The sequence below is a fragment of the Myiozetetes cayanensis genome, unplaced genomic scaffold (assembly GCF_022539395.1).
Source record: "Myiozetetes cayanensis isolate MyiCay16 unplaced genomic scaffold, myiCay2020 scf3, whole genome shotgun sequence".
NCBI classification, from domain to species: domain Eukaryota; kingdom Metazoa; phylum Chordata; class Aves; order Passeriformes; family Tyrannidae; genus Myiozetetes; species Myiozetetes cayanensis.
The window spans coordinates 47,751,541-47,775,295 of NW_026087521.1; the positions used below are offsets into that span (position 1 = coordinate 47,751,541).

At 36.5% G+C, this 23,755-nt stretch overlaps 1 protein-coding gene across 1 annotated transcript in view; it reads right to left on the reverse strand.

The window, feature by feature from the left end:
• Window positions 1-243: 243 nt before the first annotated feature.
• NUP205 (nucleoporin 205) overlaps window positions 244-23,755 on the reverse strand; it is a 49,777-nt gene continuing 26,265 nt past the window's right edge. The window contains exons 20-43 of the mRNA XM_050324649.1: window positions 23,646-23,727; window positions 23,059-23,223; window positions 20,865-20,989; window positions 19,829-19,943; window positions 18,683-18,832; window positions 17,551-17,625; window positions 16,673-16,830; window positions 15,442-15,522; window positions 14,441-14,632; window positions 12,590-12,860; window positions 12,056-12,154; window positions 10,999-11,147; window positions 10,062-10,253; window positions 9,154-9,275; window positions 7,928-8,066; window positions 7,601-7,727; window positions 6,567-6,643; window positions 5,596-5,724; window positions 4,923-5,049; window positions 4,072-4,238; window positions 3,558-3,681; window positions 2,583-2,711; window positions 1,799-1,872; window positions 244-599 (exon numbers count right to left, since the gene is read on the reverse strand). Coding sequence (XP_050180606.1) covers window positions 447-599; window positions 1,799-1,872; window positions 2,583-2,711; window positions 3,558-3,681; window positions 4,072-4,238; window positions 4,923-5,049; window positions 5,596-5,724; window positions 6,567-6,643; window positions 7,601-7,727; window positions 7,928-8,066; window positions 9,154-9,275; window positions 10,062-10,253; window positions 10,999-11,147; window positions 12,056-12,154; window positions 12,590-12,860; window positions 14,441-14,632; window positions 15,442-15,522; window positions 16,673-16,830; window positions 17,551-17,625; window positions 18,683-18,832; window positions 19,829-19,943; window positions 20,865-20,989; window positions 23,059-23,223; window positions 23,646-23,727 — 3,222 coding nt within the window. The 3' untranslated portion in view covers window positions 244-446. The remainder of the gene's footprint in view (window positions 600-1,798; window positions 1,873-2,582; window positions 2,712-3,557; window positions 3,682-4,071; window positions 4,239-4,922; window positions 5,050-5,595; window positions 5,725-6,566; window positions 6,644-7,600; window positions 7,728-7,927; window positions 8,067-9,153; window positions 9,276-10,061; window positions 10,254-10,998; window positions 11,148-12,055; window positions 12,155-12,589; window positions 12,861-14,440; window positions 14,633-15,441; window positions 15,523-16,672; window positions 16,831-17,550; window positions 17,626-18,682; window positions 18,833-19,828; window positions 19,944-20,864; window positions 20,990-23,058; window positions 23,224-23,645; window positions 23,728-23,755) is intronic.

The following is a 23,755-nucleotide window of genomic DNA, read 5'->3' on the forward strand; positions in this document are numbered from 1 at the left end:
AGTTCACAGTGCAAAATGAATACAGAATCCACACCACAGTAATCACAGTCTGCAGATGATGAAACTTGAATGCCATGGTTTCATTAAATCTGTGTGTGAAACAGGAACAACATAGACAAAACTCTTTTAGTTTTCTCTGAAAGCATCTGTAAATGTAATGTCATCACAGCTGCAGAACTTCCTGTTTCCTTGATGTCCTCCATTAGAATTCTTTCTTGCTTGAAATTTTACATTAATCATAACTCAGTTAAAAACAATCCTTTATTTTTCCTGTCAGGTTGGGAGCAGTAGGAAAGAATACACAAAATGCATCCAAAGGGATAAAAAAAGGGAACAAAATATTTTTGACAGTATTTAGAAAACGTCTGATCTAGAAAATATGAAGATCCAAAAGGCCTGCCCTCATACATTGCTTCACAGGCCAAGCAGCATGTATCGAGAGTCTTTCAGGTCCTTGATATCCTTAGGAGACCACGGATACGTCTAACAAGAGCTTGAATAAAGGTGTATCGTGACCGAACCTTGGAATATAAGCCTTCGATTTCCAGAAGCTTCTTCTGCAGAGATTCACCAAAGCTGTTTGTGGCTTCAATCTGAAGCTGAAAAACAGAGATTAGATGCGGTCATCAATACAAAATCTCTTTCTGGAATGTCAGCTTATCCATCATCAACTGACTGTCGACTCTTTTGCTATGATTTATTTCTGAACTGCTTTCAAAAGAATGTTTTTTTTCTGACTCTTCTAATAAATACTACTTGCATTCTTCCCTCATGTTTTTCTCTATGGATAGACTTTCTATGGAGGTTTTTGGGTGACTCAGCACATTTACTGATTATCCCAATATTACCTCCTTATAACCTCTCCAAGTTTTAGGAATTAAATTCCTGTTCTAGGAATTATCAGTTATAATTCAGCTTCTTCAGTTACAGCCATACAAACACATCTTCCAATTAAAATTTTCCTAGGCCGGAAGGACGTGAGAACTGTTTAGGAGTTAGAGTCCATGTGCACAGACAACATTTTTTCATTAATACATATGTAAAGAGTCACTGAAAAAATTAATTACATTCTAAGTATTTTAGCAAGATGATGTTGTATATTTTACTTTCGAAAAAAGTAAAAAACACGCAATTATTCTTATAATTCTAAATTTTATAAAGGTACTCAAGACTGCACAGATTTTGGAGAACAGGGTTTTTTTCTGCACAAACAGCCATAGAAATGTTAGTGGGATTTATTAATAAACATCTTTTTTCTCCTGACACCTCTGCATCAAATTTACACAAAATATTAAATTGCTGTGTAAGTGGAAATTACTTCTGTGCTAGCATTCACATTTTATAGTCTCAATTTCTGTTACCCTTTTAATCTCATTTCTCTACAGGCTAGCTGCAGCTGACCTGTAGTAAACAGCCATAGGATCACAGAAAATTCAGAAACTTGCCCTCATATTGTGAGTCTTTCTAGGATAACTGACATTTTCAGAGAGCTATTATTAAAAAAACACATACCGGTTGACTGTTTTGTAAGAGAAAAAGAATGATTATTTAATTGTAAGTATAGCTCGTCTTTCATTTAACTGTTCCTGTTAAGATTCAAAGATACGTGCGCAGCAGCACAACTGCCACTTGTTTCGCAATACTTTCCAAAAAAATTCTGCAACACTTCATCAGCCCTAAATTAAGTCATATGCTGTTGGTGTTACTGCAGGTGGTTCAGAGGTGGGAAAACAATGGTCAGCCTGCTCCAAAGAGCTGCACGGCAGTCAGGCGCATTCTGTACCCTCTCACATCTCACCTGTTCTATATCATGCTGGCTCACCCGATTCAGGCCACTACTGAAATCCAAGTTAGGCTCGGAACCAAAGGAATCTAGCAATAGAAAATGAGATGTTAAAATTACGTTGGCTGCTCCATATTATCTCTTTATCAAGTTGTAAAACAAGTTTAAAACATGGTGTTCCAAATTGGTCAGTAAACTTGTGCATTAAAAATTATACTAATTTTTTTACTTCAGTGATTTAGAGAAAATACAGAGCAAATCATAAATAGTTTTGATAACACAACACAGTGCTTTAAGCAAAAAACTCCTCCCGAAACCCTTCTTTCTTTCTGGTTTGCTTCCATTCCTTTTTTTTTTAAAAAACAAAATTCAACAAATTTAAAATCTTCCCGTGAATGAGTGGTGCCTATCATTCTAAAAATACATTTTAACCCCACCAATATTAATTTAATTTCTTAATTTCATCTTAAATTTTTATATTGAAATATTTTCCTATAAACTGTTTTGAATCACTGATCTGATTATATTATTTGAACTTCACTTAGCTGGAACAACAGAAGTAAAAAAACAGTTACTTCTACTTTCCTTTGAGGTTACATGTAATACACAAAACTCAAAAGTCTATGAGTCACCAATATCTGTATTGCCAGTTCTCCAGTAGAAAATCCAAAGGTATGCCAAATTCAAACAAAATATCATTTATTAAATAGAAATAGAAATATATTAATAGTAGCAAATCAGTTTTGAGGTTAACCATCAGAAGTTATTCAAAGGGATTTTGATGTTAGAGAAGTTTTACCTTGCATCCTTCCTTTCTTAAATGACATCCTAGAGGACAGCAGAGGGTCTTGGGAGTCAGTGGGTGTGCAGTGCAGTAAATAGTGTTCCAGATGACGCCAAAGAATAAAGAGACATATTTCTATAATATCTGCAGACATATCTAAGTGAAGGAGCCCAATTTTGTTGTGTTTAGATTGTACATTTACTATATATTTACACACTTGGAAGCAGCTGAAGATGTTAGCTCAACCATCTGTCACTCCCCTTGTGCCACAGCCTGGCGATGAATCGCTCGCCGTCACTCTCCTTTATCTCTTCAGTGCAGTGCTGGCTCCCTCACTGCTACTCACCCTTAACCAGCCCTCCACAGCAGAGCACAGTATGAGTGCTCATACAGTTTGTCCATGGTAGCTCAGCTGCAGGGACAGCAAATGAAAGGTGAGGTTATAAAGCCAGGGATGGTAGTAACACCGTTGGTGACAACAGGTAAGTGTGCAAGAACACATCTTTCCCAAGGGAGATTTCAGAGGAAAATTATGATCTGTTGAAGACGATTCTTTTGTGCATGACTGGTTATTTCCATAGATTTGCTCGTGTTTATGAGATTAGGTTTAGGCAAGGTGGACTATAAGACTGGAAACTTAATTTTGATGTGCCTATCATAACTGATTTTTCAGAATATTTCTCCTGCCACACTCGTACGTATGTCAATGCTTAGGAGGTCTGGATAGAACTGGGCTGTAACTACTCCTTTATTATCATGTTGCAGAAAGTCCTAGCAGGATCTCCAAAATGGGAATTACTAACTTGAAAATACTTACATTCTGGCAATAGCACAGCAATACCCTTTTTACTTAATTGTCAGTATTCTTAATTTCCTTTTTGCAAAAGGTTTTGCTCAAAGTGGTCAGAAATCCAGGTAAAAAACCCTGTTTATATTTCTCTGCTTTTCTGCAGCATCACCTTGAGGGTCATTTCAATTTCAGAAGGATACAAGAACAGAGAGAGAGCAGCTTGGCTCGGTTGTTTATTAGCTTCACCAGGCGTCGCCTTGCCAATACATATTTTTGCGAAGTGGAAATCTTGTCAACTCCAGCTGGCATAACTGACTGACACAGCTGTGGTCAGAAGAGAAAAAAAACAGACTGTAGGAAATCACAGAATATCAAGGGAAATAAGCAAATAAGATTATGCATTATTAGTATCTAGAACTTTCTTGTAAGCTACTATTTCTTCAAAACCTTGCTCTCTGTTTTGAATTTGATGACCAAAAAATGGAAAAATTAAACGTATCCCAAGCAACTATAATGAAAATCACAACTTTTATGAAGCTAAGCCAAATATTTTCCCTAAAGTTTTAGATCATTCATTCTACAGACCCCTTCACCAACAGCAGAAAGGAATATACACAAGAAGTGGAACTGCTTACTTATCTAAGATGCTTTGGAGTCTCTGTTACAGCTATATCTAAGTTACTTACAATACATAAACTATAGAAGAACAATTACCTCTTTTATTTCATCTGGTGGTAGTTGCTCCACATTTTGCAGTTTGTTAACACTCTGACGATGGCTGTCATAGTAACTGAAGAAATCACTAGTGCTCTGCTTCAGCAGGTAGACAATAATGCCCAGGCCAGGTAAGTGCCAGTAGGGGACCACTGGTGCTTGTGTATCTAGACAAGATGTTGAACAAGTTAAAATACATTAAAAAAAAAAAAAAAATCCAAACCACCTAAAAATCCCAAGGAACCAAAGAGGTATGCTCTCTGTCAATAAAGTAGTCAAAGTCATGAAACCACTGGCAAGTTTATATTTTGTACTTGTGTGTCAGAAGTAACTCTAGGCAAAAAGTTCTGTGGCTGCAGTACTGAGTGTAACATGTGAAATGTAACTAGATTAGAAGACTTACTATTTACATATTTTAACTACTCAGCTGCATAATAGCATACTGTAAACTCTTGCCACGTGTTGTAGTAGAGTTCCAATCAGCATCAAAACATATATGTCACAAATGAAGTCCTAGTTTCACATAAGGTAACCCAGCACAGCGCTGAAAAAGAGAAGCACGTACCTTCCCCTCTCTTGTGCTATTTATTTACATACACATTTCTTTACCAATATATGTGTTTCTGAGGTTGCCATGGGAAATGAATGAAAAGAATTTGTTTGTTTTAACTTGGATTAGCTTCCTGATTTGGCTTAGTGCAAGGCTGAACAAGCATACCCAGAATTAGAAAACGAGCAGCTACAGTACTGGCATAAAGTGTATGTGAAACTACAGCCTCCAGTTCGTAATTTTCTACTATCCCATATGTCACACCATTCAGTCTCAAATAATAGCAAGTCAAAAACCTCACCCTGACGAGGCCCATCTCGGTTGGTTGATTCTGACAGGCTAGGAGTAAACAGACAAACAGTGTGCTGAAAACTGGGGGCGCTTTGCAACATAAGTGATTCACAGTATTCCATCACGTTTGCACAGATCTGCCAACAAAAGGAAAAAAAGAAAGACAGCATGTCAATTACAGTATCTGCAGGCTTTGGAGCATTAAATTTTAAATGAATAATTGTCAATGAACAACATGCTTTGCTCCTCTCCTCACCAAAATGTCACAATTCTATTTTCTTACCAGTTACAGCCTCTTTTCTGCTTCAAGTCTAAGACTCGAAACTTTGTCTCTTTCCCAAACCTTCTAGCTAAAATTTCTGGATAATGGTTAGTCCTCTGTGGCTCTAACTCAGTGTTAGCCATTGCCCTCTATACGCAGCCTTTATTCTGAAAATTTCTGATCAATTTAAGGCTTCAAAGTTCACAGAGTTTGTACCCAAAACAATAAAGATTTCTAAAGCAAATTTATGTAAACACCCTTTCCTTTCAAGGGTTGCTTTAAATAAAATGTGGGATCCTATACCAAACTAAACCCAGTGCTCTAGCATTACCACCGTCATATGAAAGTATGGTAACTAAACAAATCTGAACAGCAGGTAAAGGTTTAGACTGAAGGTCCTAGGAGCTTCTTGGGTCCTTACCTGTTGCATGGCCAACTCAGTTTCATCCCTCTTGTTCACTCTGTCTCCCCCTGCATTATCATCTTGCAGTTTGAACTGGCGTAGTCTGTCTGAACCACCAAATCGACTTAAAAGTCCTAAGCACTGGCGCTGCCATAAGAAATGAACACTTTAGTTAGTATCTCAACAAATTAGGTGCATGATTCTTTTCACTTAAATGATACATGTCCCTTAAAACAGAAGAGTAAATGCAGATTAAAAAAAAAAGCAACGCAGACTAAGCTTTTAGCACGTTGTAAACACAATTAACATTTTTTAAAGCACAGTGTTTTAACCCACCTTTAATTAATTTAGAAAGCACTGCCAATGAGAAATTAACACAGTTCAAACATACTCAACTTTGTCTTGTGTCTCTTACAGACTATTACACTGACTCATGATAGTTTAGGTTTATCCATTCCCACACCTAAAACACCCATATAGACAAACTAACAAAATCTGAATATGAAGATAGTAAGTTCCATAAAAGTAGAGTGCAAAAACTAATTTAGCAGCAATTCAGCAGGAAAGAAATAAAACAGTATTATGTGATAAGCCAATTGTGGAGCTGGAGACATGCTTGTGGCAAAATGGTAACAGTATTTCTTCATTACTTCACATGCTTTGGTGTTGACTTCTAATTCTCCTCCACGTAAAATGAACCCTAAGCTAGGGAGGGAAACAAAGGTCCCGATGCAACTCTGATGTTACCAAACATTATCTTTTCTACTGGGCAGGGAAGTTGTGGAGACACCAATAGAACAAACCACCAAAATCCTGTATCATCTCAATCACACACAAACCACCCCCACAAACCCCCCAAACTACCACACATTCTTCTTGATGGTGGAAAACATCCCTTTCATAAGTGCTGCTATTCAGAGTAAAAAAAACAAGAAGAAATGCATCTAGATAGACACTTCTAAAGGGTTAAATATATATAACTTTATTACCTGAAACCGTCCTATGTGTCCTTGTAGCTCCATCTGTGTCCCTTCATTAACATCTATGTCCAGCTCACTCAATACTCCTGATAAAAGATACAGCCATTAAATAACTGTTCGGTTTTTCTTAATTAGATTTATGCAGTATATACATTTAAATACAACCATTGATCAGAAAAATTTCAGCCCAACATACAACTTGTATTTTGCAGATTTTTTGAGCAAAACATTCAGATATGAATGTAGCTACTAGGAGAAGCATGAGAGCATGTAGCTTACTGTTTTGGTAAGTAATTAAATGGGGGCAAAGGGGAAGGGAAGTTGGGATAGAAATTGCAGCTTTTGTGCAAAGCTCTTTACAGTGTAAGCAAAGAAACACTTGGGCTCAACCTGCAGCTCTGCATTCCTTTCTACTGTAGTCAAACATCTATCCTGAACAAAGAAAGCCATCAAATCAAATTAGAGAACTTATTTTGAAATGGTAAGACAGTCCTCCAGCATGCAGAAGAAATCACTATATCCGTCACAATAATTATTAGCCCTCTGAGAAGATAAGTCACTCAAGAGAAATGTCAGCAGACTAATCTGCAGTGCTTCCCCCAGGAAGTTTTCTTTTGTAAATAAACAAAAACAGAGAAGACATTAACAAAAACTATAGGTATGCAAACAATTTTCTATCTTCATTTCCTCCATCACAGAACTTACTGAATGAAAATTCTTTTTTGAAGATACCACTTATACTTTGAACACTTCTATTTGCCAGTCTTCTCCAAAACAAAGTACTTACTGTCAGGTAGCGTGATGAAAGGAAAAGGGAAAGTCAAATACATACGGGTAAGAGCATTATGTCCACTGCAAATTTGCCATAATTACTTCAAGAACAATTATTCAACATTTTTTAATTTTTCCCAGAGTTTTACATGTCAAAAAAATTCTGTACTGTTGTAGATATTCTCTTCTATGTCTTACTATTTCTTTACAAAAAAACAAAGCCTGAGATTCATGCAGATGGGGCAAAGAGACTTCAAAACGGCAGTTCCTACCAGGCAAAGCTGCCTTGCTGATTATTCCTGTCAGGAAGGCCAGCTCCTGGAGAGATCCAACACTAACATCTTGACACCTCAGGATTGCCTGGATAGTATCCGAATGGGAAATCAGAAACTGCAAAACCTGTACCACAAGAAGAAAACAGAAAATATGAATGACTCAAAATTTAACAGTGAGCAGAGAAGAAGCAATGCTTTTATTTTTGAAGAATCTTAAGTGACCTCCTGTACCAGTGAGGATGGGATTTCTTTAAGAAAGCTTACTTTCAGAGCAAAGGGACACACAATTCTTTTGAATGAGCAGTAGCATCTTTTGGGACTTACTTGTCCTGCTGCTTGCAGGTGTTGTGCCATACTAGATGTGAGGATCACTTGGCACAGTTGAAGAGCTGGAAGAAGAATCTGGCGATAACGTTCCACTGGAGCAGGAATGAAGACTGGAGGATCTCTCATTGCATACATTCTTAACAGGTTTAAAAAAAAATATATATATATAAAGAGTGCAAGACCAGTGAAGTCCACTAGCGAGGCAGAGCCTCAGCCTACAGTGACCCTCAAGAACCTACAAACATTCACATTTCAATAATAGGTCTGGACTTGAACTGAGTGTATATTGGAAAAGCAACACATCTATGATATACAGCTGCTGCCAGGCATTTTCTCTAAGCAGAGAAAATTACTTCTTTGTACTGTACTACATTGAATCAGATTACTTGGTTGTAGAAATACAACATCTGCTTACGTATATATAAAATGAAATATTCTCAAATATTTTAGGAAGAGGTGGGTTTCATTCTAAAGCAGCTGATAAATACAGTCCTCTAAAAATGTCCTGTAGGTTTTATACAATCTTATACATCTTATTGAAACTTTTAAACAGAGTACCTTGTCTAAGTCTTAAATATTTCCGAAGTGTTTTAACCCCCTGTATGTCATTTAGAACTTTAAATTTAAATCAAGGACCGAGGCTTGAAATCAAGCACTGTGATTTCACCTAAATATGGAATTTTCTTCTCTGAGATCTCTCAGTCACCTCACAATGGCTAACATGGCAACACATCAAGAAACTTCGTCAGGCAATATGTAACTGTGAATTTTTATTTTTTTTAAACACATAATAAAATATTTCTGAAATAGAATTTAATTCACTGCTCTCTCATTAATGCTTTATGGGGAAGACAAACTCTGCACTTTTTATTTACCAACTGAAAAGCCCACAAAATAAGTTTACAGTGTAGGCTGGTTTTCAAACATTATAGTCTAAATTATTTAGTAATAATACCTTGATCATTCCTATCTATCAAACAAATACATTTTTACACAGTCTAAGTAACTAGCATGCAAGTACAACTTCATGCCCACTTATCTGAAATTTTGTCTCTCAATAAAAGGTAGCTTTAAACTGAACTGATAGGTTAAAGAAACACACACACAAACACAAAGAATAAACCCACAAATCATTACTCAAAAAACCTGAGGCTGTAAAAAGACATCATCTACTTCCAAGACTATATCACAGTTTCATAATCAGCCAGGGAACCAACACTTACCCCTGATGGTCTGTTTCAGGTCGCATGTCATACACTTGACACTGTGCCAGCCGCACAATCACTCCAGATCGCAACAGCTCTAGTGCACCTTGCTGACTTTTAGCTATTCTGGTGAGGAATGCCTAGACAAGAGTAGAGAAGGTTAAGTATTGCAGATGTGCAATGAGACTTATGATGACTATTTTCTCTCTTGATTTTAGCATCATTTCAAATACTGCTCTTTTAGTAAAATACTGTTGAATACATTTAGTGCAGGTAGCTCAGTGTGCAGCTGCGCTGCTGGCTGGAGATTGAGCTCTGGGTGGCAGGACATGGCAGGAGCCTGAGGCAAGAGGCTGTGAACTGCTGCCAACTCTTCACATGGCAAAGAGTATGAGGACCTGTGGCCCAGTCAGGTGACCAGACACTCGGAGACACAGCAAGAGCCAAGGACTCAGCTGTAAGGCCCCAGACTCGCAGAAACAGATTGTGAGGGTATAAAAGTCCAGGACTTCCTTGTTCCGGGTCCCTCCTTGGAGGCACCAGCTCAAGTTTTTATTCTGTTGTTGCAGCATGATTAAATTATTTTAAGGATCCAGATGTCTGAGACTCTGCTCTGAGAAACCTGTGGTCAAACTGGTACGGAAACCTTGTCTGACTGCGTGAGTATGGTGAGTGTAAGGAGTCAAGAGGGACACCCATTGGTTCACTGGAGCCACCTGTTGTGAAGGAGCTTCGTTCCCAGCAGTTCAAATCTCTGGGGGTGCAAGTGTGACTGCCTGAGTGGCTCCTGGATGGTCAGACAGGAAAGTTCCCTTAACAATATCTCCAAGTACAATCAGTGCAAACTACAGAAAAACAACTTCTACTAAAAAGTAAAATTAAAAATTAACATCACACCACAAAAATCACTTCTGAAGTAATATTACCATTTTGGACTCATAGGTGTACAGTGCCTTAAGTAAAGGGGGCTGAGGTGTGAGCAAGCTCTGGAGAGTAAGATCATCATCTGCTAGACTATCCACAAGCACCTTCAGGTAGCCACTATTAGAGAGGTACAACAACCACTGCTGCTGCTTGTCTACTGAAACAATGTGATCAAGCAAAGCCAATGCCAGCATCTGGGATGAGAGAAGAAAAAAATAAAAACAAACAAACAAAAATAAACCTGGAATTAGTCTGTGAGATCAATGAGATTTTTAACAAATAACTCGAAACATAAAATGCTAAGCACTCCTTCTAACAGCTTCTTAAAAGAAGAATGCATTTCTCCACTACAATTGCAATCCTTTATGTGAAAAATAGTTTCAGCTTTCTCATACTATACTAGTATACTAGTATTACCTTTCCACTATTATTCTCTAAAAAAATATTAGATATTGTTGACCAACAACTATGCCAAAACATTTTAATGAAGTATTGCCTCAATCATGATTACCATTTGAAACCTGTTTGCATCCAGACTAGATTCTTGTCCACTGTAATTGTTATTAGAAATTATAAATTCTTCCTGAAGTCATTAAATCTTCCCAAAGTAAGTAAATAAACTGATCAGTCCATGATTTAAAAATGCTAACAAATAAGTGCCACAGAGGTCCATACCTACATCTTCTGCAGCACTGCAGTATTTTTAAACCACAGGACACATAGCTTTATTGAGAAAAACATTAATATGCATGTATGCCCCTACTTTCAACAGCTTGAAGGATGAGTGGGAGGACAGAAACATGAAAGAGATTAAACATCTACAAAACTGTTCTAGTTCCACCTCATGAAACTTCCCCTCTCTGCACAGAAGATGTTCTTTAAAACAAACAGAACAGCAATTTTCTGTTCAAAGGAATTCAAAGGAATAGATTAATTTACCCGGCCTATCTCATGGCCATCACAAGCATCACGACAGACCACTTCCATCAAAGCTGCCCCATAACTCTCAATAGTTGCCATGTTTTCCCGTTGCAATTTACTAAACACATCTTCAGGAGCTGTCAGATGTTCCCACATCGTTTTTTTAGCTGTAAAAAGCAAACACAGCAAAAAAATGAAAAAAACCCGCAGCTTAGCATTAGCTTACCTACAGCTTAGCAGGCAGCTTAGCATTAGCTTACCTACAGCTGATGCTACATCCTTCAGGGCATCCTCTTTACCTTGCAACAGAAATGCCCCAAACAATGGACAAGGGTTTTTAAAGGAATTGCAAATGTTCTCCTACAAATCCACTCTCGAATATCACAAAGGCCAGCCAGAACAAAAAGTGTGTATCTGTATACATAGACCACCCTTGTAAACAGTATCCTTAAAATAATTCAAAGATTCAGTATGTGTTACACAGAGTATCTTATACATCTAAGAACTGAAGTGTTCGAGGCCAGGCTGGAATTGGCTTTGAGCAACTTTGTCTAATGGAAGGTGTCCCTGCTCATTGCAGAAGGGTTGGAATGAAATCATGTTTAAGGTTCCTTCCAACCCAACCCACTCTATGATTCTATGAACTTTCACTGGGACCAAAACATTCAGTCTGAGGGAAGAAAGCAAGGTGACTTAGGTGAGAGAGTGATGGAACCAAAGTCATTAATAAACTACAAAGGGGTCATGACAAATTCAGTTTGATTTTTTTTTCAGTAGTATAGCTCAAAATGCAGACCAGGTAATAGCTGTAAGAGTCTGCATGTACAGATACTAGTCCCAAGGTTGTGGGGTTTTTTTTCAATCCTTGTCCAAGCTCTAAGAATAAATAATGATTAGAAACATTGACAAATCAAGCATTTAAGCCATTTACAGAGAATGCGATATCTACCATAAGCACTCTTGACTAAGTAGTAACTCTGGTTGACTTACTTTTTGCTTGGTTTTGGGGGTGGGAATGGTGCATATGTGATGCTTTTTTGTTTGTTTTATTTTGCAAAATACAGTTAGACCATACCTGCTTCTAAAGTGTCTGGTTCATCTGGTCTCTGGGCAATCTGCAAATAATAAAGGAGCGATCCATAAAGGTGCGTCCTCACTCTCTGGAAACCACCACCTATTAACAAGAAACATTCACAATTGAAACCAAACAAATGTAAATTCTGTAACACCATCTTCCACTCACACTTAACTTTCCTATGGCAGTGCTGGAAGAAATAAGTAAAACAACTAGATTCCTTAAGGTGGAGTTCTCCTGTTTGCATAGCAGTGTATTTATGAGTAAATTCAGCAAGTGTATGCTACTCCAAAACAGTGACAATATGAAATTCTGTTTACAACCATTTACACATCTGTTTGTTGTTCAAATTTCTTTAAAAGTGTTTATTTAATTTTTTTTATTAGTAACATCACTTACATCTATACTAATCATATAAGATCCACCTCATTAATCAAGCAAAATCTTCACTGCAGTAACAAAAGCAGCTCAGTGCATCCTTTTACTCTTGGCAGTTTGAATTCCCAAATACACACTGCAAAAAGGTCAACACACCTGTTTTCAAAATGAAATCCAGCAGCTTTTTTAAGATGATGTGGAGAGAGGAGTCACCAATGGAAGCAAAACCCACAGATATGCTCTCAGAGCCAGGTGATGAAGTAAAAGAACCATCCAGCATCAGGACATATTGGGACTGTCCCGCCATGGGGACTGCAAGTGGCTGTTTCTGCTCAGTTTTCACAGACTGACTCAGGTGGGCAGTCAGGGTGAACACAGCCCCTGCCACCACTGGCATCAGCTCCTGAGCTGCATCATCATCAAGGATCTTAATACAGAAGAAGAAACAAACAAAAAAAAAAGGCAAAAGAAAAAAAAAGTTTAAAAGTGTTTGATTTCATGAGTTATTAGAACAATTAACTCAGCCTCTCACAACTATTTCATTTATGTACGCATAAGGATTTATTTAGGCACTATTTTAAACCACATCAAAATCTGTAATGTCAGAAACCTGTTCAGAAACCTGAGTTGAATGCATTTTAATTGAGAAGAACATTAGCCTTCTGGTTTTTATTTACATAAATCACAGGCAGGATGATAATCAAATCTGGATGGCAAAAAGGGAAGAAATGTGCTGACATTTGAGCTGCTTTATCAGTAAAACATCTAAACCTAAGCTGGGGAAAGAACAACCAAGACCTTCTTTGCTTTACAGCTATTTAACTATTGTCATTAAAAATGTCAGTGCACAACTTAAAAAATTCAGAATTGTGCATCAAAGAAGCATTAAGACATTGTGGAGAAACACTAACAAGAAGTTGGCATGTACTATTTTTGTTCATGTCATCATTTAAAAGGTAAACCTGGTGTCTTTATCACTAACTCTCAAGGAGATTTCCTTTTAAGCAATATAGTCATTTAGTAAAGTAGTTCAAACATTTTCAATAGATGGTAACAATAATTTTTTTCTCAAATTCACAAAGATCTTCACTAAAACATTATAGAAAATTAAGAGTCTGGAATTTCCTCTCTATAATGATTTAGGAAAGAAACAAATTTCTTCGGCTAGTAAAGACCTCCCATTTCCCATGTTTTATTTTTGTTCACTTAAAAAACAAAATCAGCACTCCACTAAAAAATAGTTTTTAGGTAACTCTTACAGAAAAAAATAGTGTAATAAAAACAATACCCAAAAAGTTTACTTTCTTCTTTGAAAAGATATAACATTTTCATATATTTCTCCAAAAAACCTCATTAATCAGAACTACAAACGACATAACTCTCACAATAAAGCAAAAAAAGATAATGCCCTAGCAGCCTAAACAATACAAGGATCCTTCATTAAATTTTGCCTTTTCAAACAGCTGAGGCAGTAGTAACTGTCTAGTCTGTCTTGAAAATTATTACTATAACTCAGTAGTAAAATACCTAGGCTTTCAAGACAAAAGCTCACCTATCCAAAAAGCCATTCCAATTGTAAAATCTTTAATTTTTCTACTATGAAGCTTCATTCAACTCTTTCATTTTTCAAAAGAAGCAGCAGTAGGATTTGCACTGAGCCATCTAAATGCAATAAATTAGCAAATGCAGTACTGTTTGCCTTCAGCCTTCAATAAGTCCTTCTTTGTTCCTCATCAAAATGGGCTGTTGCTTTTTCACACCCCCTTTCCTGCCCACCATCATACTGGGTTACACTGAAATGTTTCCACATGTGGTTCAAAGTTCAACAGTAACTTTGCAAGAATACAGAGGATCCCCTCTGTCCACAGTGCATTCAACTTGGGCAAAGTAGGAATCAGAACACTAAAAAGAATACTAAAGGCAGACAATTTGGATTACAACTTGTAGTACTTTCACATAAAAAGCTACAGCAGCAAAGTTCAAAGTTGATTTCCAGGACGGCACTACCTTGTCGTGGACATCCTGCAATAGATCACGGATAATCAGTTGTCTGTCCTCAGCCTGTATGAGATCCTGGGGGCAGGCAGTGAGTATGATTTCCACCAGCTGTCTCCATGACTCCAGAGCATGCCTCTTAGCATGGAGGCACTGCAGCAGCTTGTTCCGCTCCACTACGTACTGCAGGATAGTGTTGATCTCCTGAACACCCACGACAAACGAACTGAGTTAAAATACGCTAAAAGACATTAACAGCAAAGACAGACTTCAAGATGACAATTTTATCTATTGATAATGATCTTCAAGGAAAAAAAAAAGTTGTCTTCAGCTTATTAGAAACAAGCTGCTACTATTACTTTAGCAAGATAGTTAATTCCATTTTTGAGCTCCTTTTCACAAAGCCTTTCACTGTGAACATCTCAATCCCATAGGAAAAATTCTTTTCTAGCACTTTAAAATCAAAACAAAAACAACTATGAAAAATCTATTTGTGCCTTTCCTTCCCATTTAGTCTGAGTCATTTCTCCTTCATCCTTCACATGCATTTAGCCAATTTCAACTAAATTGATACAATGGCAGGAATCTCAAAAAATTAAGCTCCAAGTTCACTGAAACTACAGCTGTGTAAAAGAAAGGAGAAATAAATTGGCATCCCCTGAGAGAAAGGCAAGATGAACTTGGCTGTAAGATGAACACTTTGTACTTGTCAACAGCCAATCTTTTTGACATGAGTATACACTGCTTTCTGTACAGTGGGGTGGGAGCTGCAATTGTTATCAGTAGTGGGGAGGGAAAAGGTTAAAGAAAAAAGAAAACAGACTCCAGATCTGCTGTTTAGAGAACAGAGCAGTAAGAAGCAGTTTATCTTGTCAGGTTTTTTTTCTTCAGGAATTACTAACTCAAAGTTAGGACTCAAATCCACAAGCTTTCATAGTAAAGCTTACTGCTTGACAGGGTATGAAATCCACCAAGAGCAACAACAAACAGTAGTTAATTTTTCCTATACTTACCTCCATAAGTAAAGGTCTCTGGCCTATTGCTGCCATTCCTTGAAGGGCATTGACTTCTGCAACCAGAACTCTGTGAAGGTACTGAAATTACAACATTGAAAAAGAAACTTTATTGATGATGTTGTTTAATCTGGCAGGTAGATAAACACCACTCAACCACTCATTCCCTGCCTCTCCCCACCTCAGTGGGATGGGGGACAGAACAGGGGGAATAAAGTAAAATTTGTGAGTCGAGATAAAGATGGTTTAATAGGACAGAAAAGGAAAGGGTAGGGGGAGGGAAATAATAGATTTAGAGTATACCAAATAAGTGATGCACAATGCCAACCAATGCCCATCCAATTCCCAAGCAGTGGCCCTCAGCCAACTTTCTCCCTAGGTTATATATTAAGCATGACATCATATGGTATGGATTATCTCTGACAACTTTTGGGTCAGCTGTCCTGGCTGTGTCTCCCTCCAGCTTCTTGTGCCCCCAGCTACTCACTGGTAGGGTGATATGAGAAGTTAAAAAGTCCTTCACTAAGTGTAAATACTGCTTAGCAACAACTAAAAGATTGATGTGTTATCAACATTATTATCATTCTAAATCTGAAGCACAAGGCTATACCAGTTACTAGGAAGAAAATTAACTCTATTCCAGCCAAAACCAGGACAAGTGACAAAGGGGATGTACTTGTACCTCCTAGGAGATGGCTACATAATGACAGATGCAACTGAAAAACTGAGATTCAAGTAAGTTTTACTAATTTTTTATGATTGCAAATTTTTCAGGGCTATTTATCATACGCTTGTCAAGTACTCATCACAATGTGACACTTTCTTATCTAAAGCCTCCAAGAACTACTGCAGTACACAACTATGTTGCACATGTAATTGTGTGCACACAGGTGGTACTAGGTAACTGTGTACTGGAGACCAAAGAAATACATAAGGTAGATGTAATATCACTTGGGTGTTCCAAGATGGGAAAAAGATTAAGATAGGAAATATTTCCTGAAAGTGTCTCAAACTGATGCACCTGTCTACTGCAAATGAAAAATCACTGTGTGCAGTGCAAAAGAAATAAACTAATCCAAATGGCTTGCATAACTTATACACATATCTGAAACATACACACTTTTTATGTGAAAGCAAATTTCAAACTGTTATTAATGCACTGATTTTTATTTTTTTTATTATTAAGATAAAAAATAGCACACGCAACTTGAAAACATAGACCACTGCTCACCTTGACATTGCAGACCACTTGTCCACGTGCATTCTTGTGCTCACAATTAGCAATGACTTGCTCAATCTGAGCCCGGTCAAAAAAATCCAGTTGTAAAGGCTCTGGGATGTCCTGACTGAAGTCAATTGAATCCAGGATACTTAAGATCTTCCTGCGTACTGGAAATGCAAATCAATTCAAACCATATTAAGAAGTATCAAGGGGAAAACATTGACAAATTGACCCTAACTTACCTTTGTAAATCCAAATCTAGATGTGTAAAGTTTCAAAAGAAAGCACTAAATCTTCAGAAAGTGCTATCAATGTATATAACATGTTTAAAAATATTTTCTAGAGCCTTAAATTCTTAATATATTTTATATTGTATTGTTCTCCTGTTATACATGCATGTAATTCAATATTTACATACACAAGATTCTAATTTTTTCTCTAAATGAAACCAGGCTGATCTTCAATGACAGTCTTTTGTAGAGACTTAGAAACACCATAAGGAATCTGAACTTATTAATTTACTTGGGATTTATATTCTTTGCTATGAAAACACAAATACGTTCAGGCTTAGCAACAGTCTCACTTTTCTACTTTTAGCAGTAAATTTATAGACTGCCACTCTCCCATTCCATCCTTCCATACATAAACACGGACTCTTCTAACTGCCTTTCCAGTTCAGTACTTTGCACTTACTCCAACCATCTACATCGAGATTCTGGAATTCTTTTTTTTCCCCCCACACTACATAAAATTGTTTCATGTACTGTTGCTGTTTATAAAGTTGTTTTTTTTTTTTTTTTCAAAGTGTCTGTTCTGGAGGTGGACCTCCCCCCTGTTCAGGATCAGATAAATTTTACTGGTAAATAATCAACAGTCAAAATAGTTACCTTTGGAAGCAGTGTCAAAGTGGAGAAATCCACTCACTGATCGACTTTCATCTTCCATCCCTCCTTCACCATCAGCTGAAGGTAATGGAACATAATAAATAAATTACAAAAAGAAGTCTAAGTGAAAATTATAGCCTACTTTATTAGTACTGAAAGAGAAAGATGGAGAGAGCAGACAGTGATAAAACTTGCATATGAAAGTCTTCTAATGAAAATACAGCTTTAAACTGTTAATAGAACAAAAATTATACTTATCACACAGAAGCCATCAAATTACATAATATTATATATTATATTAAGCTGTTATATACAGATCAGACAGTACTAGAAATGCCAAAAAGAGAAATCCTAGCCTCCAGTATGAATAATGCATGGACACTGTAAAATGAATAGGGTATTTAACACAGTTTCCCATACTCAGAGCTCCACAAGGATGAAGAGTGTTCAGACTAATAAAAGTAAGGAAAGACACCATACTGCAGTAGCCCAATATGATATTTTCCAGTTATTCTATTTTCTTCATGTAAAGAGTTTTATATCGCTACCTGGTTTTACTTTTCTTCATTCACTTGTACCCTCTTCTGAAACTCTGAAATCTTGCCTTTTTATTTAACATTGCATTTTACATCACATTGGGGTGAAATATCATTTTTGTGATGTTATAATGTTAAAAGCAAAATCGACTTGTAGCTACTGTGTTCTGTGAGACAGAGTTGAAAACTTGTGACAGACAGACATTAAGAGTGAGAAACTTTGTCTAGAACTGTTTACCGAAGAAGACCCTCCATCTTCTCTACACTGTAACAACTCTGAACTGCACCCCAAAATAAATTCTTACAATTTTAATTATTTTTCAATACTCCCCTCTCCTATCTCATAAACTATGTTTAGTATTTGTATCAGTGTATATACTGAGATGTTTCAATAATGAAACACAAACAAAGCAACAATGAACAAAAAGATGCCCTGATTTCTTTCACTTTGGAGTCTACAACCACCATCGTCTTTCTTCCCATCTCTCTCCAGTGGCAATTCCTCACCTGCTTTTGCAAACTGTTACAAACTTATAAAGAAAAGAATTCAAACACAGTCTCTCATACTTCCATTTACCCTCACAATAAATTCCTCTTACCCAAGTATGGTTTCACAGGCATGTCATCAAGCAGTAGATGCAGCAGTCTCTGTGTGTGGGAGCGCTGGCGGTTCAGCGATGTCACTCGCATTTCTATAGCTGCAGTCTTCATAAGCCAAGACATTTGATTCAGTGTTGAAATCTCATGTTCTGGATGGTGACAAGGTAACAATTACAAAATCAAACATAAATAATATTACTTACTCCAAGGGAAGCATTTTTCAATTGAGAAAGCTTTTAGAGGATGTCATTATTTATTACTCATTCAACAATTGTTTATGAGACAAAAGGTCAGAGATCTCACAAAAGTCATTAAATTAAAATGTAGTTATTGGGAAAAAAATCATACACATACATGCAATTAAGTATATACACATATGTAACAAATCAGGATACAACCTGTTCTAACAGTCATTGTGGAGAATGCAGTGCTTCATGTGCAAATAGGGTTACGTTACAATTTCAGTGAAAATAATTAGACATTTACCCAAAGTGAACTGTAGTTTTAATCACAGTTGGTAAGACTTGAACATGGGTCTCCTGGAATCTTCCTATTCTATACTAATTTAATTTAAATCTCTAAGTTATATAAGAGTCACCTACAGTGCTTTACATATGCTGGATACATGTACTTAAATGCTAAGTTTACTATCATTGCACAAAGGACTAGTGGTAAAGCATCTGATAAGGTGATTAAATACATTTATTCAGTTTAAGACAACAGAGAAGAGCTAATTTGAAACATAAAATGCATCTATTAGCTTAAAAGTACTTTATTCAAAGGAAGGAAAGATACAGGTGGTTAAAACCATCAGCCTTGTATTCCCTCAGTTCTTTGCAGCATTCTTTTTTTTTTGTCTATAGCATAATCTAACAAAAACTACAATGATAATTACAATATAGATTAGGATTTGCTTCTGAAGACTTGATGCATTCCAAAGCTAACATTCTTTTGGAAAAAATCAGACCTAGTAATCTGAACTTCCTAAGTAGGGAGAGTTCAGTCTTTGCAGAATTAAAAGATTAGCAGAGGCTGTATTTAATTCAGTTTAATAATGCTACCTATGTTTCTTCTATCATTCCTAGGGAGTCAAAGAATGCATTGCATTTTAAGCATGCACAATCTCATCTTAGTATAATAATTACCTTTGATAGAAAATGGCAAATACTGAAGCTGAGTGAATAAGAAATCCTGACTGGTCCTCAGATACCTCATAGTTGGACCTGAAGTGTCAGAGCATGCACACAACTGATAGATCACCTGGCAATCAAAAACGGTGGATATCCATTAATGGAATTTATTTTAAAAACAAACCAATGACCAAATCAAACAAGATGCATAACACTGTTTTACTGGTCAAATAATATTACCAGTATTTACAGTAAGTTTTCCATTAGCTTACTCCAAAGTTGAACATATTACTTATAACAGATACTGAATTATGACACTAAAGGACTACCAGCATGTGGATAATTACAATGGCTATTTGTTCATAACGTGACACTAGATAAGCCTGTTTGTTCAGCTCACTTAAAAATGAGTGTCTTTTTCAGTCTCCATGTTCACCAAGACTGGAAATGTAAAAAAATTCCCCCCCTTCTACAGAATTGCCTTCTGCTTTTATTAATGCTTAAAACCCTTTCTAGATTCCATGGGTTTTCAACATGATGCATTGTATGTAATCATGATTCCATGATTTAAATCCAAACATCAGCTACCTTACACATATGTTTAATTCAGCTGTCTTCCCCATCTCACCCCCTCAGACACACATTTGGTCAAGGCTCCAGAATGAATCAGAGAATTTCACTGGTTTATTTGGGATTATATGTTACTTGCTGTCAAACTACACTTCCAAAATGAAAAAAATAAAATAAAAATTTGCATATTGTCACAACAGATTCAAAAGCTGACCAAAAATATCTACGACATTAGTTTTAAAAGTATATTCCAATTCCAAGTTTCTGACATGAGTGCAGATTCTTTGATTTCTGTGACACTACAAGACACTACTTTTTCCACACAGAAAAAGAGTTCAACATTTAGAGAAACCTGACATACGCCTTTTAAAAATTAAACTATTATCAAAGCCATCATCCATTTGCGCTCACCAACCAAGAAATAGCTAATTTAATTTAGAGCCTACTTGCAGTATATGCCTACAGAATATATGCTGAATACCTGGTAACAGAGTTCTGCCAGATGAGGAGATTCCCGAACTGCTGTAGGCCCATTCCTTGTTTCAGTACCCTTCTCCAGTATGTTCAAAATAGCATGAAGGCAAGTCCGTGGGCAACCCAAGACACCTTAAAATAGAAAGGTAAGTTCTTAACATTCTTGATCTTACTTGTCTTCACAGTACATATAGGTTAGTACACAGAATTATGGAACCTAAATTGTTCAGTACCTTGTGCTGCACTCTACTGCTCCACAGAGCTACAGCAAAAACAGCTGGCAAAGTTTTATCTCCACTAACTAAAATCAAAGAAAGAACCACGTTTCAGCAAAAATCTAATGAAAACATTTATAGTTAGTCTATAAGTGAATCGATTTGAATTTTTGCATTTAAACTTTAACTGAATACCATTTGATAATTTCAAAGAACAGCTTTAAATTCCTGTCTTTATAATTACAGCCATTATGTGACTAATGCTCATAAAAGCACCTGACACTGCAACCAAGGGGAACAGGGAGAAGATTTTAATACTGAAGTCAAAATCCTGTCTTTTTGCATTCTTTCGTTAGCCAATTACTTCTTTCATCGACCCAGAAAGATGTCCTGAGGCAGTAAAAGCATCAATAACCATAGTTCTTACAGAGGAAATCATCTTCTCTGTTGGAACATGTATAATTGATGCTTTCACAGGAAATTACTATCTTGAGGCACATGTCTTATGGTCATTATTTCTTCACATTATTAACAACAAATTTCCTCATCACTGGCCTAACATATGATACCTTTAAAATTGTGTGGGTGCATATCAGTTACCTGTATTGTGTAACTATTGAATTTCAAAATATCCAAAGAAATAAAATTCAGGTCCTATAAGGTCCTATCTACTCTTCAGTTAGAACTATGAAGAACTAAAAACTGCTGGGCCACAGCATCCAATACAAACCTAAAGATAATGAGAAATATTCTTCTCTAAATAACTAAAATCAAATGATCAAATGTTTGTTCAAACTTATTTATTCAAAACATTGTTTATAACAAAGTGAAAGACTCTCATACTTCAGACGGGAAGGGACACCAGGACACCTCAACACCAAACTACTGCTTGGTTATTATATCAGACCAGATTGCTGAGGGCTTTATACAGCTGGGTCTTGAAAATTTCCAAGCATGAAGACTGCATGACCTCTTCTAGCCAGCCTGCTTCACTGTCTACTGGTGAAAAAGTTTCTCCAATATCCAGTTTGAACCTCTCTTTTTTCAATTTATGCCCACTGCCTCTCATCTTTCTGACACACACCTCTCAAGAGTCTGGTTTTATCCTCTCGTTACTGTCTTAGTAGGCATTCAAAGACTACTGTTAGGTCCCCTCAAAGCTTTCTCTTTTTCAGCTGAAGCAGTCCCATTCCCTCAGCTTCTCATCATAGGCTGAGTAATCCAACTCCCTGACCACCTCTGCTGGACTTGCTCAAGTTTATCAATGTCTGTTTTGTACTGAATACAAGTTAGAAATTGAGGAGGCAAACAAGACACATACTAACATGCTGTTATTCCCACCAATTCAAGAAACTTTAGAAATGCCACTCTTGTTGCTTCAAAGTTCATATTCTCACATACAGATATTAATACAAATAAATATACAGTATGAATATTTAAATCTATTAATATATTCCTAGCAGTAGAATGAAAATCCACACGTTCTAAAAGGTTTTACTCTACAACATTAAAAAACAAAACTGATTTTCTTCCCTGTAATTAATTTTAAATGGGAGTTTGAGGAGGGACAGGACAATAGTCAAGTAGTGTAACTAGTTCAAAGTGATAATCTGCTTTGTAGATTCCCATGTTGTCATATGTATGTACTTCTTGTATCTTCACATCAGTTTTCTTTATACTGGGGACACTACTACTCTGCATAAAGTAGTAAATAAATTAATGTTTAATTTCTAAATTATTATTTTTCTCGACAATTCTCATTTCAAATCTGTTCCAAAATCCAACTTAACCAAAGGATCAAATCCTGAAGTTGTTTAAATGCTGCATTTGAGTATCACTGTATCTTTTAATTTAGCTTTTGAGAATTTGAACAAGGCCTTAATTTTTAAATTTAAAAAGAATGGCTTTTCTCTATGAATTTTCCAATAAATTTTCTCAGTGTTGGAAACAGAACTAATTAAATGTCAGATCAACTTCTCTTCATACCTGGATCTTGCAGATTTGTGGTGCTGACAGGTTTCTTTAGTTCATATCCCAAGAGATACAGAGCAAGGCTGGGAGGACTACACTCAAGAGAGGTGATAAGGAGATTCAGAATATGGATCCTTGTTTCATGGTGGATTTGTGCCCGCTTCTTTTCAGGCTCCAGCTCTTGATTAGGAGGAAAAAAAAAAAAGAAAAACAGATGAAGTGAATACTGAAGTGAAGAAATCCATTTAACAGAATAATCCTCACTCTTCAAGTTAAATAAAAGAATGTTAAAGGATCAACTTATATTAGTGCAGAGGGATATAAGACCAAAATTCCAAATTCCTATTAATACAACTCTAAATAATACACCCAAACCAATGTTAAATATTTGTCTTCTGAAAACAGACTCAGTTTGTAGTTTGCTCATCATACTATGGACATATCTTAACAAGACACTGGTGCTTTTCATTCTGTTGAATTCCACAGAAAACAACAGAGGAGGAGTGTTTTCTGACCTAAAAGCACTTTCTTTGCCTCTTTCAGTAATTTCATTCCAAGCAAAAGACAACAGTTTAAGCCATTTTAAGAAGCCTGTTACATACCTTCATCTGGATTAATTAGTTCTTCTGCGTCTTCATTATCCAAACATTCCACAAACCCAGCCATCAGCTTCTGGCTAATACTCTGTTTTAGGCAATGGAAAGATGGACAC